We start from the raw sequence: 18,819 nt of genomic DNA on the forward strand, positions 1-18,819 counted from the left end.
AATTACAAACAAATCACAACAAACTACGACGCAAAGGTTATTGCCACCAAAAGTTTATTTCATGAATCCCTTTTACATGACGCATCAGTGCTTGACATGATTTTATGTCAGGATTTACTTTTCCTATGCTTGTAAAATCGTCATAACCTCAGATTGTTTTTTTTAATTCTTTTATGAAACGGCAGCATCCACAACAATAATCATTTACCAATCGTCTAAAATGAAACACACAGGCTGAATTTGGTGTAAAATGGCGAAACCAATAATAATAAAAAAAGATCCTAATTTGTCAAAGTGCACAAAATCAAATGAACCAAAAATACTGCATAATATCATCCTAATACAAAAACGACACGTCCTGTAGTAATGTGAGCAACAGATTAAGGCAATGGAGAATAAAATGTCAACGTAAAAACTCCCATTTCACCAGAGAAGGTAAGAGACAATAAGGCAAAACCACAAATGCCGATGTGTGACTGCCCCCTATTGCTCAAGGTAGGTAAAATCCATCTATTCTATTAAATACTAACACATTCTCAGTCACACACACACACACACACACACACACACACACACACACACACACACACACACACTTGGCTTAAAAAGTAATACATCCAGTGCTTCTTAAGACAATTATCTGAAAGTACTGAAATAAATAACACGTTTAAAGAAACAACAAACCACAGTTTGAACTTCTGTTACACTTTAAAGGACATATATTTCAGAGCAAAAAAAAAAAAAAAGAAAAATCTTGAAAACGTAAAGCTTAAATAATGATTCAGTTCCCATCATAAGTTGATTTAAAATAACATATTCTGAAAAAGTCCTGCTTCCACACATCATCTGTAGCCAGAAGGCAGATGGAAGTGTGGCTGATCATGAGCAACACAGAAAAACAATGGAGAGAAAAAACTTGGCAAACATAGATGAAAAAGAACATTTTCTCCTCACCCAACAAAACTGTCCCATAATTTCTCCCCAGGATTAGGAAACTATTTTAATCTCAAAGGATGACATGAATGACAGTATTATGTATTCTCCAGACCTATAGGGGAATTTTATAGCTCAACCAAGTAGCCATGTTACCTTCGGCTGTTATTAGAATTCTGCAGTTATCAAACATGACTTATAATAACTTTTAGAATTGGGCCTCTGTCTCTTTAAGCTCCTGCTCTTTCCCACACTCCACCCTCAGCATGACATCATAAAAACCTCCATTAAGCCTTCGACATCGTTCTGAGCGTTTCACTGAGAAGTAATTTGTCTGATGAGCTCAGCAGATGAGGAGTTCCACCAGGTGTTTGCCAATTGCTGCTGCCGCTAGTCTGGAGGAGATGTGAGGGGGAGTACCACAATGGCTGCCACAGGAGACTAAAAGATTTCCCAAACATGCATGAAAGAGTCAAAGCAACCCTCCGGCTTTGTTTTTCATGAGGGAATAACATGATATAAAGCTTTAAAAAGTTGATTTGATCCAGCCAGTTAAAATTGAATACACGGAATGATTATATGTAAAAGTGTGATTTGTACAATCGCTGCAAAGCTTGCTAATAAAAAGCTTTGCTTCTTTCGCATTATTTTGCCTGATGCCTTAGACATGGAAATGAAGATAACTCATGATCTATAAGCCGGAACACAGTTGAGGTAAAAACAGAAAGAAAAAAAAAGATATATTCCCATTTAAAATACAAACTACTACTAAAATACACCTCTTAAAGTATTAAGTTAAGAGACTGACTGTTCAGTCTTTAACTCTTAAACTTCCCTGTGTGATCAGACTCTGCTTCGGTCCTGTGGCGTGAGAGGAGGAGGAGAAGAAGAAGAGACCCCAAACCCGGAAGAATTTTGTTCCGGCCAAAAGGGCGCCTCGTGCTGCAGAGGAGTGCGTCGAGGAAAAAAGGTGTGCTGGAGGTCATAGTTGAGCATGCAGCTGATAGAGGCCATGTAGATGTCGGCGAAGCGGGAGAGTCGGCGTGAGAAGTAGGTGGGATTGTGGTAGGTGCGGAAGAGGCTGCCGAACTGAGCGTTGAAGATGTCCTTCGTCTGCGGCCTGCCACGAAAAAACAAACACAATCAAGACATGGGCTCTTCTACTGGAGCAGAGTTAATGATGATTATAGCCAAATCTTTTCAGATCAAATCCATCTTGGATTACTTCATGCTTTCTCTTTCTTTGATCCACTCCTCGACGACAGCTTGGGTCGCTGGATCCCGGTGCGCCTGTTCAGACGAAACCCCGTGCACATTAAAATGAAAGAAGTTAAGACGGAGTGACATAAGAAGATTACATGGAATGTTTGCAATGGCGGTCTGACCTGCATCTGTTCGATCAGTACGGTCAGAGCCTGCAACCAGGTCATCATGTGGACGTACTGCGGCGTGTTCATGATCTTTATCTCCTTCCGCAGCTCTGGGATGATGGCGCCTGTCCTCCAGCCGTGTTTCAGAGTTAAATCCTGAAGAAAATCAAAGTTGAGTCAAAAGCATGTGAGCTATGCCAATTAATTGCAAGAAATTACCGTATTTTTCAGACTATAAACCGCTACTTTCCGCCCACACTTTGAACCATGCGGCTTACAGCCCGGTGTGGCTTTTCTGTGGATTTTTCTTCAACCACCAGGGGGCTCTTTATCAGGAAGTGAATCATTGGAAGTCAACATTGGAAATCAAAGAAGAAAGTCATGATTTTTCATTTAGAACAAGCACATGCTAGCGGCAGGCACCACGAAGAAATGTTTTCAAACTCATACCCCCTCATCATGGAAACCAGGCGAAGAAGCTCATATGATGCAGCTTTTAAGTGGAGGGCTAAAGATCTGGTAGTACAGATCCACAGCCGCTAAACTCGGCGTGAACGAATCCATGGTTCGGCATTGGAGATGGAGGGCTGAGTACTCAATAGAAGATTTATTAAGGACGCAGTGGAAAACCGAGAGGGGCGGAGATACCAGCGACTTACAGCCCGGTGCAGCTTATATATGTATGTTTCCTTTTCTTTCTTTTTTTTAACTTTGTAGGTGCAGCTTACAGTGAGGTGCGCTCTACAGTCCGGAAAATACGGTAGTTAAAACAGTAAAGTGGCGACATAATGCTTAGGTAAACATTAAAAGAAATGTCAATAGACAATTTTCAGCTGGTATGGGATCTGATGAGTGACTCAAAAATACCCGAGATGGAGTCGGAGAGCATATTTGTGTAATTGAATCAACTCTGCCGTAACCTGAAGACATTCCTCCACCGTGCCTGTTTACAGCCATTATCTCCTTCTCCTCCGTCCAGGGGGGGTCTGACAGTAAGCTGTGGTCAGTATAAACCACAAATGTCAACTTCTATTGCTCTAAACAAGCTCGACAACATAATTGACTCATGGCTGCTGGCCACTGAGCAGGCTTCATGCCAGTGATGTAAATTGCTTCTTTCAGTATCACTCTTCACAGCTGATCATGCATATTTATAAACACATCTCCAAAGCACTTAAACTCTGCGATTCCAAACAATATATTGGCAGAAGTTGGCCTGGCAGTGACAAACGAGCTGCTTTTAGAGATAAGAATTGAATAAAGTGGAGTGATACTGGCGCTCTGACATTTAACAATTTGCGCAGATAAAATAAACAGGAGATAATGCATTTTAGTGCCCATTAATCCATTTCAAACACTGAGCTAGAGTCTCAGTTTGAGCAGAATGAATAAGGACCAGTGTTAGTAAAGCTTTGTACTTTTGGTAATAAAATAATAATAAAACCTTTATTACGTCAGATACAGAATGTCTTTTTCTAAGGAGTTCTAGTCAAAATTAATATTTATTTCCAAAACATGCAGTTAAACATTTTGGAAGACAGGAGTGGACGCGGTTATCTTTGCAAATGGGAACGTGACATTTTTATTTCGCACGTTTATGTGAACGATGCATACTGTCATCATCTGAACCCCGAATTCTGTACCAGCTGAAAAAAGATGTTTTAACACGACTGTAAGTTGGAACGTTTCTGTGCTTCACTTAAAGTTCCTTTAAGGAAAACACGACGGCCAACAACACGAGGGAAAAGGTTTTGAAATGATGAAAAAGGTATTGCCTTACAAGTAAAAGTCGTGCTGTTTTGTTTTCATTACCTTTTCCACAAGATAAACGATTCCAATTTTTCTTATTATCTGGAAAAAATGTGTCATTAACTACAACACAGTCATGTCAGTTTTTTTTTTTAGAAAAGCATTACAAAGCCCCGATGTTCAGCTCAAACAAAACAGCTTTGTTTCATATCTCTACAAACATTAAACACCCTAACCAGCTGCAGCAGTGAGTCCACATTGTTTTCTTTCCCAGGGGCTGCAAATATGTTTGGAAGACCCAGACAAGTCTTATCTTCTTCTTCTGCCGAAAATCAGTAACCACCTAGGCACTCCGTCTCTTTTAGACCTGAAAATAAGCTGGTGTACGCACTCTGAGAGGGCTCAGGAATTAGGTTCTGCAAAAGATTTCAGCACTCTGATTATTTTTTATCTCTATTATTCATCAAAAATACCTAACTAGCGAGAAAAAAAACGCCCACATGAACTGAACCTTTATTTGTGTTCTTGCTTTACTATTTTATTTTCCATCTTGTACAGTGATCTGTTACTGTGATGTTATCATAGTAACATTCTTTTCGCCAACACTATCAGAGAGTCCAGGGGTAACGTGGGATGCCAAAACACGGTGTGGACTAGCGGTTTTCTTGTTTTTTGGTATTCCTTCTGGAATTTCATCCGACATCAAACCAAATCAAACGTCTTAAAAACAGCAAATGGCCCGTAGTTGTAAGCCTGTCGCGATAACACATGTTGCTGGACGATAAATTGTCGCAGACGTTATTGTGATAAACGATAATATTGTTGTTTTGAGAGCCGCTTCAAGTAATATAATAATAATAATAATAATAATAATAATTGCATAAAAATGCAAGAACACGTTCTCAAAGATTAATACATTTTAATTCTAATGAGCGTTTTAAACAATGCAACTGGAAGACATTTAGAATTAATAAAGAAAACCACAGAAACAACAAATAAAATAAATTATAAAGTCTCTGTAAACAAAATTATATTTAAAAAAAAAGATAATTTCTTTCTTTCTGTTGTTTTTGAGACCAAAACACCAGACTGAAGACTTTTATCATTCAGTTTTTGTTAAAAAGAGAAAAACGATAAATCGAGCAAATGAAAATTATTGAGTTTCTTTAAATCTATCATGCGATTACGTAACTGACTTATTGCGACAGGCCTAGTTGCACAGTAAAGTCATTCACCCATTCAAACTGGCAACCCACTGGTTGCAGGACGAATGTCTACTGACTGAATTTCCATCGCTCCGATGACCTGAACCCCCTGATCACAAGCCAAGTACCTGAACAGGTGATGATGTTAAAAGTTTATATTGTGTTTTGGGTGTGGTGGTGTACAACAGCACACCACAAACATGTGCATGTAGTTAGCTAATTACCAGCTTGTGGTTAAACAGGTCTGCTTGGTTGAGATTCGACGTTAACTTGTGCTGCTCCTCATAAACCTCTTTGGTCTTCACTGATAACGAGCCGATTGCTCCTGCATTTGTGTCGGCAACGTTCCTGAACCTCATCTGATAAGCCGAGACTCCCGCAGGGATGTTATTGTGAACTGTGGGAAATTGACTGAAATGGTAAATATGGGCCGTAGACTACTGGGAAGATTAGCCAGCCAGAATCTGTCTTTTTAGCTTAGAGGACTACACACTTCTCTGTGGTAAAACAAGACTCCTCTTTTTGCTCAAATCCCAAACAGCAACAGTGTGTCTAGATAAAATTAGCCATTGGTAGTAAATATGTGTGGATGCTGCTTACTGCCAAGTCACTGTAAATGTGATCTCCAAAGTAAAGTACTTTGGATCCCCTCCAGCCAGTGAGTCTGAGGAACTCATAGAGGTTTCCCTGCAGAGCAGAAAAAAAAAAAATCAAATAAAACAGTGAAACTGTTATATCAATGAATATTGCCTGAATATTGCCACAGCAGGAAATTCACACAGAAAACTGCTGGATTGTTTCCCAAATGCTTTTGGGAGAGAATTTGGACGGTTTTAACGAGACACTGGGTCAGAGATCTGTGAGAACCAAAGAACGAGCTCATCAGATTTCACTGAACCTCTACCACTATATCAAATATGGAATAGAAATATGGCAAAGTTATGATGTGCTTTATACAAATGTCAGTGGGCAGAGAATGATTATTTTCACAGAAGAAAACATTTGCTTTCTAGCTGCCAAATTGTTAGCATTTCCATTTCCATGTTTACATTTTGTTGTTTATTTCATTCACTCAATAATAAATATGAATAGTTCATGTAGCAAACAAAAAAATGGATGTGGATTCCCAAGAGTTTAAAAACGAGGTTTCATCAGATTAGACATTTTTAATGCAAAATTAAACTAGAAACTATCTAAGTTTACAGTAACCCAGGATAAGAATTATTCTTTTCAACAGTCTCCATTTTAACAGTTGAACTCGTCTATTGACAAAGTGTTAAACAATTATGTATCAGTTCATATTTGACCAAACACTCGGTTAGCTAAAATAGTTTTTTTAGACTGTATAAAATGCAGTACCTGCTTGTAGATCTCCCCTTTCTCCAGCCTGTGAATCCTGTCCCACAGTAACACACCTTTGTCCGTCACTCGCCTGAAGGGTCTGTGGAAAAAGTGCAGATTGTCAATAGTCTAAACAACAGCAAGCAGAACAATCATATTTATGAGAACACAGTAGAAGCCACTCAGAGAAAACACACGTACTTTCTCCTGTCGTTGAAGAAACTCGGTTTGTCGGCCTGGACAATAACGACGTCAAACAAGTCTCTCCAGTCTTTTCCCACAATGAAGCTCATCCCACGGTCCCTGATGAGAACAAGGATCGGTTGGGTTCAGAGTCGATAGATGCCTCAAGATGTGAGGTGGAGGAAGCAGTACATGGTCACAGTGCTGGTAATGTTGCAACAGTAAGTTTTTTAAAAGATACACGATCACGGCGCGTCGACCTATGAAAACAAAACACCGGGAAATAGCTGCTTAGATGTGCCGGAGCAACGTTTTGTTCACTGCCGTCTTTTGCAACACTGTTATTACTTCTCTATTGGTGCCTTAATGTTGGGTAATTTTAAGGTACCATGAAGAAGAAAGGCTGAAAAAACAGAGAAGACTGTTTGAGTTTATCTCTTTGAAAGCCATGGACTGAGACATGATGGTATTATGCAGAGATAGTCAAAAGATAACTGAGGCACGTGGAGATCCCAACTTCTAACTGGATCTGCTATAAAAAGGCATGAAGTGAAAAAATATGTCAGTAAAAGACAAATTAACAAAAATATTGCCAGAAAATAATACCAAGTTAAGCTACAAAAAGGGGAAACAAAAAAAATCTATTTGAAATCGATAAAATCAGACAACAGTGTTCACTGTTGCTCTATAAATCTAGGAGGGTTTGGTTGATTCAGTTAATTTATTACACTTGAGAACAAAAAGACACCATACCTACTGAACTTTGCCCTATTCAGTCTTTACCTCAAACCAGAAGGGAGGAGAACAAATTTATTCTGTGAAGGAAGTTTGCTGCTGGCTAAAACTGACCTTCACTTCCTGCTGGCTTCTCGTCACAAACACTGCTGCCACTCACCTTTCAAGCTGCGTTCACAATACCAGACATGCAGTTTTTGTTATACATACAACAAGAGGTTTCTACAGCTAAAGACAAGACAAATTTTTTAAAACAGACTTGAAGACTGAAGCTTTAAGTCTTCAGATTTGGAAATATTTCAGTCATCGCTGGATAAAATAACTTTGTGCTGCTGGTAGATATCACTGATGGTCATTGACCTTATTTCCATACGGTAGGGTATTAGTAAAGTATATGCTGCTTCTAAAGTCCTTCATAAACAGTTGGCATGGCCGTGGTAGAAAGTCAAAGACAAAACAGATTTTATTCAGCGGCGTGAGAACGAAGAGCGTAGTATTTTCTAAGGCAGAACCTCTGTGTCACAGCTTTTACAAGAGCACATTTTTTATCAATTTAAACATCAATATTTAGGGCCAGCCCAGCTTTAAAGCAGAGCATAGAGGGGTGACAATATTTCCTCCCTGATCGATAGCTATTTCTACCCCGTGGCACATCAGCAACCGGACGTCTACGCTGCTTCTCTGTGGCTCGGTGTGGGCGTTTTCGTCTGTTTGTACAAAACCTGGAGAACATGCAGCAGTTAGACACAAACTACATACATTTACAGAAATGACTGTAGTTACATTGCACTTTTCTGGTGTGGTTTTTTTGTCCTAATTGGCCACTTTGCAGTCCCATTTCACTCATCTCTGCAGCAGTTTTTCCCTCTTACTTACGTGCCCTGCTTTTCAAACTAATTCCCACATTGTTGATGCGACGGAGGCAAATTACAGATTGAGCTCGTTTTCCAAAGACACCTGGAGACGTATGTTGGAGCGAACCGCCGACCCTACCGCCCGGTGGAAAACGTGTTCGGCGTGCGCTCTAAACGTCATTCATCAAAACCTGCATTTACATAGCAATTTAAAACACTCCATTAATAAATATTTAAGAATTAACTAATTTCAGTGTGTGTACTCGTCGCCCTCCTTGTTGCTTTGATGACTTAATATTAAAACAAGGACATCGCTTCATTGCTTTTGGGCTTTAGATAATCTTTTGAAGCTCAAATTCCCAACTGCTCAATTTGTGCAAACAGCTTTGACTTCAAAGGACTTCATGGTCGATGCGAAAGTGTACGGAATAGTAAATGTTGGCGCTCTGATGTGTGAGGCCCGCTGCACACAGTGCCTCTCAAAAGTATTCAAACCCGTTGGACCTTTTGAGTCTGGAGCGCTGTCGGTTCAAGTTTTCCTTCCTAGACTGATGTGTATTTAGATCCATTCATCTGTCAACTCTGAGCTTCCCTCTACCTGCTGATGAGACGCAGCTCTGTGATGATGTCATGCCCCATGTCTCAGCATGGAGATGACGTTTTTCATAAGAGTAACGTGAAGTGTTAGCTTTCTATATTTTGCATGCAAGCAAAAAAAAAAACCTACATTTTGGTCTCACCTGACCAGAGCGCATTCTTCGACATGTTTGTGTCCTTTACATGGCTAGTTAGTAACCTGGTGCTCAGGGGAATTTTTATGGCTTTCTTCTTGCCACACCTTAAATACTAGATTTTCAAGGGGAAAAATAAAAAACTAGTATTTGTCCTCTTCACAGATTCTCTGACCTGAGCTCTTGATCTCTGCAGCTCCTCCAGAGTTACCATGGCCCTCTTGGCTGCTTCTCTGATTAATGCTCTCCTCGCCTGGCCTGTCTGATCAATGAAAGGGTATTTATCGGAAGGCTTGCGGTTGTGTCGTTCTCTTTTCGTTTCTGCATGGCGGAATGAAAAATGTTCGGTGAGATGCTACAAAAATTGGCCTAACTGAGCTTTAAACGTCTTTATTCCAGACGGTTTTTCCTTCTTTGTGATGTCATTTATTCATTAATGATTGCTAACAAACTCCTTTATACTGGGATTAAATTATGCACATCTATTGATTAAATACGTCACTTTTGAAGGTGACTTATTTAACTGAATTTTTTTTTCAGGAATATCAGATTGAAGATTGGAACTCGGGAAAATAAGTGAATGTTACAGTTTTTCAGATTTTAATTCAATTCTACTTCATAGTTAAGCGCCAGTCAAAAAAATCCCAATAAAATACAAAAACACACCAAAACAGGGTAGCTTTTGGAACAATGTACGAACACTGCAAAACATTACTCGCCATGAACAAACATGGCTTAATTTTACTCACACAAAATCAAAAGGGCTGTTGGTGATGAGAAACATCTTCTTTCCATGCGCCGACAGCTTCTTCAACACAGCATGGCTTTGCTCACCGTAGCAAATGTATTTTCCTAGAAAAAAAAAAAAAATGGAAAAAAAGAGGGTCAATACTATCAATCTATTGTGCTTTCTATTTAAAAAGCGTGACCTCTCAATGCTGAAACGATGTGTTTGCGCCTTCTGAGATAAGGCAGTATCATTTTCTCAGACAAAAGGAAATGTGTTAAGGAATGTTACCGATATCCGCCTCCACGGCTCGATACATGATGCCCTTGACATGGACATCTCTGATAGCTTCCTGCGAGGAAGAAGAGCAAACAGCACTCAGCCAGAAAGTCAGCGACACACAATTAGCATTCAGCTCTGACAGCAACTTTGCTCTGTAAATAAACAGTTGGCTTGAAGCGCGAGAAGAATCCTTCTTGAATACGAATGACACGGGAAGAAAGCCGGAGTTTCGGAGCTCTGTTGTCACAGCGAGAAAACTTTTGAACTGACGACTCCGTAAAAGCCACACATACACTTGTGGGGAAACCTAAAAAACCTCCATCGCATTCAAAGACTAGCTGACGCAATAAAAAATTTAAAAGAGCAAAAAGTTTCAAAAACGCAAAAGGTCAAAACTGAATCATAAAGCGGCAGGGAAGAAAGAGATTAAGGAGGGCGTCCTTGAAAAGATGAGAGGGATTCTTCAAACGCAGCACATGCGTGTGTGTGTGTGTGTGTCTGTGGAGCTTTTAATGACAGCTATCTGTCAAAAAAATGCTTTAGCGTCACTGAGAACAGACAGGAGCGGCACGACAGCAGGCCTCAGAGGGAAAACACGGCGCTGATTTCTCACCGTTCCTCCTGTGAAGTAGCAGAGCCGTGTGGCTGGTGGCAAAAATGCTCGTCTAAAATTAGACGCTGCTTTTTAGCCGTGCTAAAATTAAGACGGCACAGGACGGCTGGAGTGTCGCAGAGAGCTGCAAAGTGTAAACACAGCAACACTCAAGCACTATTAGTCTGGGATAGCTATTTATACCCCTAAAGCTTTAGAAATATTTTTACTACAATCACAAACCTAAATGTGTTTTAGAATCATTTTGTGAATTTGTGGCAAACACAAAAGTATAGTGTGATAAAGCATATAATGTTTATAAATGTCAAAGAAATGTGCAAGAGTGTCACAGTAAGCCAATACTGACCAACATGCAAACACCATCTGTGGTGGAGAACTGATACTGAGCGAACACAACCTCAACACAGGCAAACGGTAGTGACAGCATTATTCAATGAGATTTTCCCACTCAGGGACAAGGGTGTACAGAAAATGAACGGACGGACGGATTTTCCCTTCTTTGATGAAAAGATAAATTCAGAGAAAATGGAAGAAAGCCTGTCAGAGGCAGCCGGCTTGAAGATTTTCACCTTCAAGCCAGGCAACAACCCCAAACAAGCAGCACAATGTTCACTTTAGAGATAAAAATGTTATGATCCAACTCAGAGTTGGTGGCAAGACTTGAAAATCTATTTTCACAGATACCATCCATCCCAGCTGAGTGAATTTAGCTATTTTGCAAAGACGAAATAAAGAAATGCGTGCAAAGCAGCTGGAGGCACAACCCTCATCGTTTGCAGCCGGAATTGATGGAAAGATGGTCCATCAAAGAATTTCCTCATAAAGGCTGAATAAACATGTGCACAACCCCTGCACAGAACCATAAAATGATTACGAAACCACGTTCATAATCATTTTAATCTCACTTCACTAAAATACACCACTGCAAAGTAAAAAAAAACACAGAAATGCTGATATTGTTTTGAAACTGCAAAGTAGGATTTTAACTACGAGCTGACACCAGCAGGTGCAACCTAACCACGGATAGGAAGAACGATGCAACAAAGACGAGGCGCGTTTACCTTTACGTCTTTGTAGAGATGGACGGGCTCGTAATCGATGTTGTGCCTCATGAAGAAGTCGTTGACACAAGAGAGGAGTGTCATCTCCGGCAGCGAGAATATGTCCATGAACTGCTTCATGGTGTGGCCGTGTGTACTCTGCAGGACAGGACAGGCGTTCGTCATCACTCTGTGCGTTTGAGGCTTTGGCAGCTAAGCTGAGAGCTAGAAAGTGTGCAAATGAGCCTCACCTTGCCATAAAAGTCACTCATAATCTCAAGAGGAACATGGGAGCCTTCATACATGGCAATGACTTCCTCGTCAGGCATTGGATGAAGACCTCTGCAAAAAAAAAATAAAAAAATTAGAATTTTAGTAATCTGTTATTTTATCAATTATTTTGATGATTAATCAGATAAAGAAATAGGCAAATTCTGTAGATTTTTCATTTAACTACTTTGGCCTTTCTATGCAACATCTCAAATTCAATAAAATATGCAAATAAACAAATAATTCAACTCTTTTTTTTTACTATATTAACATTTTGTTACCTAAAATGCTATACCGTGTCATTCTTTCAGTGTACGCTTGATCATTTGTAGCAAAGGATTCGTCTGCAGCTAAAAATTGCTTCTAACATCAACTTGTGAAAAGCTAAGCTCTTTCTGCAACATTAACAGTGTATGGCTAATCTGTTGATGAACATATTAATAATTGTATTATTAGGATTTTATTTTTTTTTTTTTACATAATGTTTAATCAGAGATATGAACCTAGACGCCTCGTGACGCCACTAGGGAGAAACATGCAAGACAATGGATGTATGGATGTTGAACTGGATGAAGTTAAAACTACTAGAGGAGTTTTAGCTTAGACGGGTTTTATTTTACCTTAGACGCAAAACATATATATTTTTGCTGAGTTTGGGCTTAATTAATGGCTCTGAGAATGTTGTGTTTTCAGCAAATGGCCTTTTTGTTGAGTCCGGAGTAATCGATTGCTAAATTAGTCGACAATTATTTCAATCATCGATTCATCACAATTAATCTGATTAATCGTTTCAGCGTTATATTCAAAAACTTTTGCTGGAAAAAAAAAAAAGATAGGTAATAGCTTAGATTTTTATTTCCTATACAGACACGCATATGCTAAAAATCTTAACCCTTGACTCTTTGTGACATGAGAAAAACTTCCTATCCTAAAACCATTAAGCAAATAAATGTTAAGATTTCCCTCTACACTGAAGGAAAAATACCTGTAAACAGTTCCCAACTGGATGTAATGAAAGGCATCTATCTTCATCAGGAGAGCCTGTTGCAAACCAGATCAATGATTTTAACACGGCAACTCCATCCTTAGCCGATCCTTACGGTTTTACAGAGGAGAACTTCCTCTCACCTTCTGGACATCGTAGTGAAGCCCTCTTACTGCGAAATCTGGAATATATTCATACTTCCGCAATTCCTCTGGATACTAATAATCATACAAAATTCAAGGTGACAACAGTAGTTAACACAAGGCTAATGCAGGTAACAGATGAGGTGACAGCCCGGTCTAAACTAGAGCTGCACAATACTTTCAATTTGATTAGCACAGTGGCAGCATCACAATTACAAAAAACGTCTTGGATGCAATATTTGATTACACGCTATGCTCCAAATTTTGCATGGATGACAAAGAAAAGAGCTAAAAAAATATGGATTATTCTTAATCAACATCACTGTAATTAGCAAAATAATGGCAATTAGATGTTTTCCTGATAGTGAGAAGCCTGGGTTAAGCCTTAAAACAAGATTAATTTAGAAAACCCACAAAACAGGGTTACTGTTAATTTAATATTTATACTTTATGATTTTATTTATATTTTGAAAAGACAAAAAAAAGGAAATTCAAATATTTGTCATCTAGAGAATGCAATAGGGAAGAATGTTTCCAGAGTCTTAATACTTTAATCAAATCCTTTTCCAGGCTGTGGTAGATTATTGTACATTTCCTTTAAAGTTTTGTTTTCTGCAGTCAGCCCCACAAGGCGCCTCACCCGGTGGTTGTTGATGAGAATGTCCCGCGCTATGTCAAAGATGAGTGTGTGGAGGTGGCTGGAGTAGAAGGCCAGGGTGTAGTCGTAGTCGAAGCCGTAGATCTCGATGTCTCGTAGGCTCATCTCATTGTTTGCAAAAATGGTGTCGGGATCAATGACGCTGGTGGATATTACTAAGAGAGAAAATAAATGATGTCAAAAGGAAAATCCTTTAATTTCATTAAATTGAACGACAAGGCACTATAACAGACATCAACAATGTAAAAATGGATGATCTGTTCTCTAGTTCAAAATCCAAAAATGCTCCTAAACGGCCACATGCCTCTTTTTGGAATGGGAGGAAATGTGTAGTAGTTTATTTATGCCCTCTGACTGTAATATCATAAGTAATATGTATTTATAAGAATTGTATGACAGCCCTTAGTGCAAGGTAATGCCAAAAAATGATCCATCACCCATTAGTGCGTTGAATTTTATTTGTTGATATGTTTTATTTTTCGAATATTGGCCAATAAATTATGTTACGTAAATTTTAACTCAATTAAAAAGTGTCTACAAATCCTAAAAAATATATGGAAGATAAAAAAAACTATCAAAAAAATTTGCCATTGTCTCAAACACTTAATATTTGTGATAATGTGCCTTCATAACAGCAGATGTAATGTAAATACTCTTCACAAAGACTTTCACAACAGCTGTATAATAATAGTAAGACATTTGTCACCAGGGTTAGATCAGCGTTACAAAGCTAGAGTATTTTTGTATTTAAGATATTAATGTTAGAGCAGCGTACCCTCTGTCTGTCTTTTAGTCTCACTGTAAACAGACCACAGCCTCTCTGTGGCGTCCTGACCATCCGAGGAGCTGCTGCTCACAGATGCTGCGCAGTTTTTGGCTCCTGGCTGCTGTAGCAGCGGCTGGACACCGGCTCCACCGCAGGAAACTGCCTTGAAATTCCTCTTCCACCAGCCACACCGGAACGGGTGGTTGGGTAGGAAGCTACGGAAGACACCGACTCTCCGCAGACACTCCGTGTGTTTCGCCAGAGACGAAAGGGACCGCGACAGGGGCGCCATTGCGGTGTTCTCTGCGGGACGAGCAGTTCGGAGGGCGCCGTGGAGTCCCAGTCGGCCGCATGTGGGACAGGCTCTTCTGTAAATACCGAAACTGTCCCTGTGTGGTTACTCTGACGTCACTTCCGCGTTTCTAAAGGTCACAGCCAATGAGAGGCCGATGCGTCCGGTATTCTGCCTGCTCGGTAAACAGAGAAAAATATATAATTTTTAGATGCAAAAAATCGCAGATATGTTTTAGATAATCTTACAAAAGTGTTGCACCGTTCTAGACAATTAAGTAAAAATAAATATTAGGTTGGGAAAAGTTCAATATAAGTAAGATATATATATATATATATATATATATATATATATATATATATATATATATATATATATATATATATATATATATATTGGCCGATAGTTGGATGGGACTGATGAGGCTCTCATCCTGGCCGCCCAGGAACAGGCCCTAAACACCAGAGCAATAGAGGCTCAGATCTACCACACCAGACAAGACCCAAGGTGTAGGTTGTGCAAGGAGGCCCCTGAGACAGTCCAGCACATAATAGCAGGGTGCAAGATGCTGGCAGGGAAAGCGTACATGGAACGACATAACCAAGTGGCGGGCATAGTGTACAGGAACATCTGTGCAGAATATGGACTGGAAGCCCCGAGATCAAAGTGGGGAACACCCCCAAAAGTGGTGGAGAATGACCGAGCTAAGATCCTGTGGGACTTCCAGATCCAGACAGACAAGATGGTAATGGCGAACCAACCGGACATTGTGGTGGTGGATAAAGAACAGAGGAAAGCCGTTGTGGTGGATGTAGCAATACCAAGTGATTACAACATCAGGAAAAAGGAGCATGAGAAATTGGAGAAATACCAGGGCCTCAGGAGGAACTGGAAAAGACCTGGAAGGTGAAGACCACAGTGGTGCCTGTGGTCATCGGGGCCCTCGGGGCAGTCACCCCCAAACTGGAGCAGTGGCTCAAACAGATCCCAGGAACAACATCAGACATCTCAGTCCAGAAATGTGCAGTTCTAGGCACAGCCAAGATACTGCGCAGAACCCTCAAGCTCCCAGGCCTCTGGTAGAGGACCCGAGCTCAGAGGATGAAACAGACCACCCGCGGAGGGTGAGAAGGGAATTTTTTTTTAAATATATATATATATATATATATATATATATATATATATATATATATATAACAAATCCCGCTCTGAATTAATTAAAAAGAGATAATCTAAAATGAAACCTAGAAAACATACAGATATAGAAAAATACACAAGCTTTGTTTGAATTGTAGTTTAATACAGTAGTGTACAATACAGTTTCTGTGTTCATGTCATGAACTTTTCTGTACTTTACTACCACTATTTGAACACTATTTTACTACCACTATTTGAACATATAAGTAAAACGTAAAAAGCCCACTGCACATCACTGTTTCCACTTTTATCTGTAGTTGACACATCACTGCTTTGGTGTGAAAGGTGTAGACTCATGAGAAAGAAAAGTGGGCTGGATGATGGTGTGTTTATTTGCACTGCTTCAGCAGCAAGAAGGCCTCTGGTGAGACCTGGTCCAGAGAAGTTCAAATCATTATTTCATGGGTTTTTGCCAATTATCAGTTAGCTAATTGTAAATTGACGATACGTTTATATAAATACACATAACTATTGGGAATTTAAGATCCCAAATTTACTCTGTGTCCTGTACTGTGACATCAAAACAGAAACCCACAGATTGCAACCATCAATCTTCCTACTGTAAGGTGAAAGTCCTAATGAAGGGCCTAAATATGCATGGAAAACATAGGTAGTTATATTTTAATCATCTTAAAACTACACAAAACATTTACTCCTGAGTTAAAGTATTTTGAAAGTTTGTTTAAATATATAATTTGTTCTTTTGTCACCTTACATTCTTACATCTGTCATTCATCTGTATTTTATACTAGCTTAGTCCTTGCATGTTTGGGGGGGTTTGGTGGAGAGAAGGGAACTATCTCCAAAAGTTAATTGTCAAGAAGTTAGGAAGACCCTGGACAGGCTGATAAAAGCAGGATAGTGAAAACAATGAGTAAACCATTTAATGCTTTATTCAACTAGTACAAGACAAAATCTCCAGTGACGATTTTGACAACTCAAAGATTTTTTTTTTATTGTAGTTTTTTTTAAAGTGGCTAGTTATAGACTGACTTACAATGTTGAGTGAAAGCACATAGCTTCAAAGAGCAGACATGTCCTTTTTGTGGAGTGTGCATTGTGTTTTGTCCTGGTGGTTCTTCTAACAATCCAAAGGCAAAAGTGTCATATTAATAAACTACATAAATTTTGTGCAGGTGTAAATATGCAACTTTTACTTTCTGCTTTACCTTTTCGATAGATTTCAGATAATTGTCATGACCGACCAACAAAAGCTGCTTATTTTCTGACCACCAACTTAGGGCATACCCTACCTCGATTCGGATTACCCCAGGGTTAGGTGTCCTATTCACGTACGGAAAATTAACTAAAAAGACAATAATCATTCATCTTCACCCAAATATTATTTTTTAGAAATCCAATTATGGGTTATTATTTTCCTTTTCCACCTTCTATCTGAGAGTTTTAACATTTGATAATGTCATTTGAATACATTTATCAACATGATATGTCAATGTCAACCCTGCTGTCTAAAATCATCTGGGGCTTGATTGGTCCATAATTAATTCCCACCTAGACTGATAAGAACACCTCAAACTGGGGTAATTATTTTTTAACAAAGCTGTATACCAATTTTATGGAATGGTATTTCCAACACTGCAGTTTTTAATGTATGTGTTGTTGGGAAAGATTACTCTCCTGTGCAATCCTGAACATGTTTAAATGGAAATAGAGGACAGAATAATTTTCTTTCATGGTCATTTAAATCCAAAACTCATTGCAGCAAATGCAATGAGTTTTGCATTTGCTGAAAAATGTCAAGCTCTGAAATGATTACACACAGTCACTTTTCAGTAGATTTTCACGTGTTCTGAAAATCAGTATTGTGTTAAGTCAGAAATGACAATTTATAAATGATACTGATTTATTATAAAATCTGGTATTTTAATTACATCCATTTAGAGGCCACACAGATAAATATGTTTTTTTAAGAAGTGCAGCCTAATGTGATGCTCATATAATCAGATACACCCTTGGGGCATGAAACACGACAATATACACATCTGGCACATCTGTTCATCATAAACATTCTTCATTAGAGGTGACAACCGTATTATTTACTTACTAACTAAACACTGCCATCTGGTGGAATAAGGCAAGTAATGCTCCTAAATTAAAACAAATCCTGATTCATTCATGCATTTACATGTATATTCTCCAACATTGAGACCAAAAATGTAGAGCCCAGAGCCAAATCCTGCATAAGTTCTATGTCAGTCGCTGAGCACCACTAAACTTTATAGAACAAGCAACGCAATCCTTGGAGATTCCCATTAGTACAGATCACATAAGCTTCCATCTTTATAAAGAAGACAAAGTCATCTTTCATATTTGCATATCTGCTATCACCTAATTGTTGCATTATAATTCACACACACACACACACACACACACACACACACACACACACACACACACACACACACACACACACACACACACACACACACACATTTTACTATACAATATTGGCAGTCGTTTTTTTCAGTGTCATCAAGTTTCATTTTGTCGCTATCACATTATTCAACAAATCAATCTTTAACTAACGTAGATTTTCATGTAGAATTCAACCTTAATTTTTGGAAGTGATGTGCTGAATATTCACTCTTGGCCAATGGTGTCTAGCCACGATTTTCGGTCATCGACTTATGTTGAGGGATCTGATTGGACCGCATATGCCATATGCTTGGCAGTGATTGGTCCAATGTTGTGCGTGGTGCGCAGCCATTGGTCGATGGTGGTGGG

General features: G+C 39.2%; 1 protein-coding gene across 1 annotated transcript; it reads right to left on the reverse strand.

Annotated features, from left to right (window-relative positions):
• Positions 1-37: 37 nt before the first annotated feature.
• Positions 38-14,995, reverse strand: nt5dc3 (5'-nucleotidase domain containing 3). Its single transcript, XM_008411830.3, has 14 exons — positions 14,595-14,995; positions 13,802-13,974; positions 13,162-13,236; positions 13,019-13,074; positions 12,015-12,105; positions 11,785-11,922; positions 10,120-10,180; positions 9,851-9,953; positions 6,800-6,901; positions 6,617-6,698; positions 5,858-5,944; positions 2,319-2,459; positions 2,159-2,223; positions 38-2,053 (listed from the first exon to the last, which is right to left on the reverse strand). The coding sequence occupies exons 1-14, from the start codon at positions 14,875-14,877 to the stop codon at positions 1,777-1,779; spliced, it is 1,734 nt and encodes a 577-aa protein (XP_008410052.1). The 5' UTR covers positions 14,878-14,995; the 3' UTR covers positions 38-1,776.
• Between the last annotated feature and the right edge of the window lie 3,824 nt (positions 14,996-18,819).

Source organism: Poecilia reticulata, chromosome 6, assembly GCF_904066995.2.
Source record: "Poecilia reticulata chromosome 6, P_reticulata-male-v2, whole genome shotgun sequence".
NCBI lineage: Eukaryota > Metazoa > Chordata > Actinopteri > Cyprinodontiformes > Poeciliidae > Poecilia > Poecilia reticulata.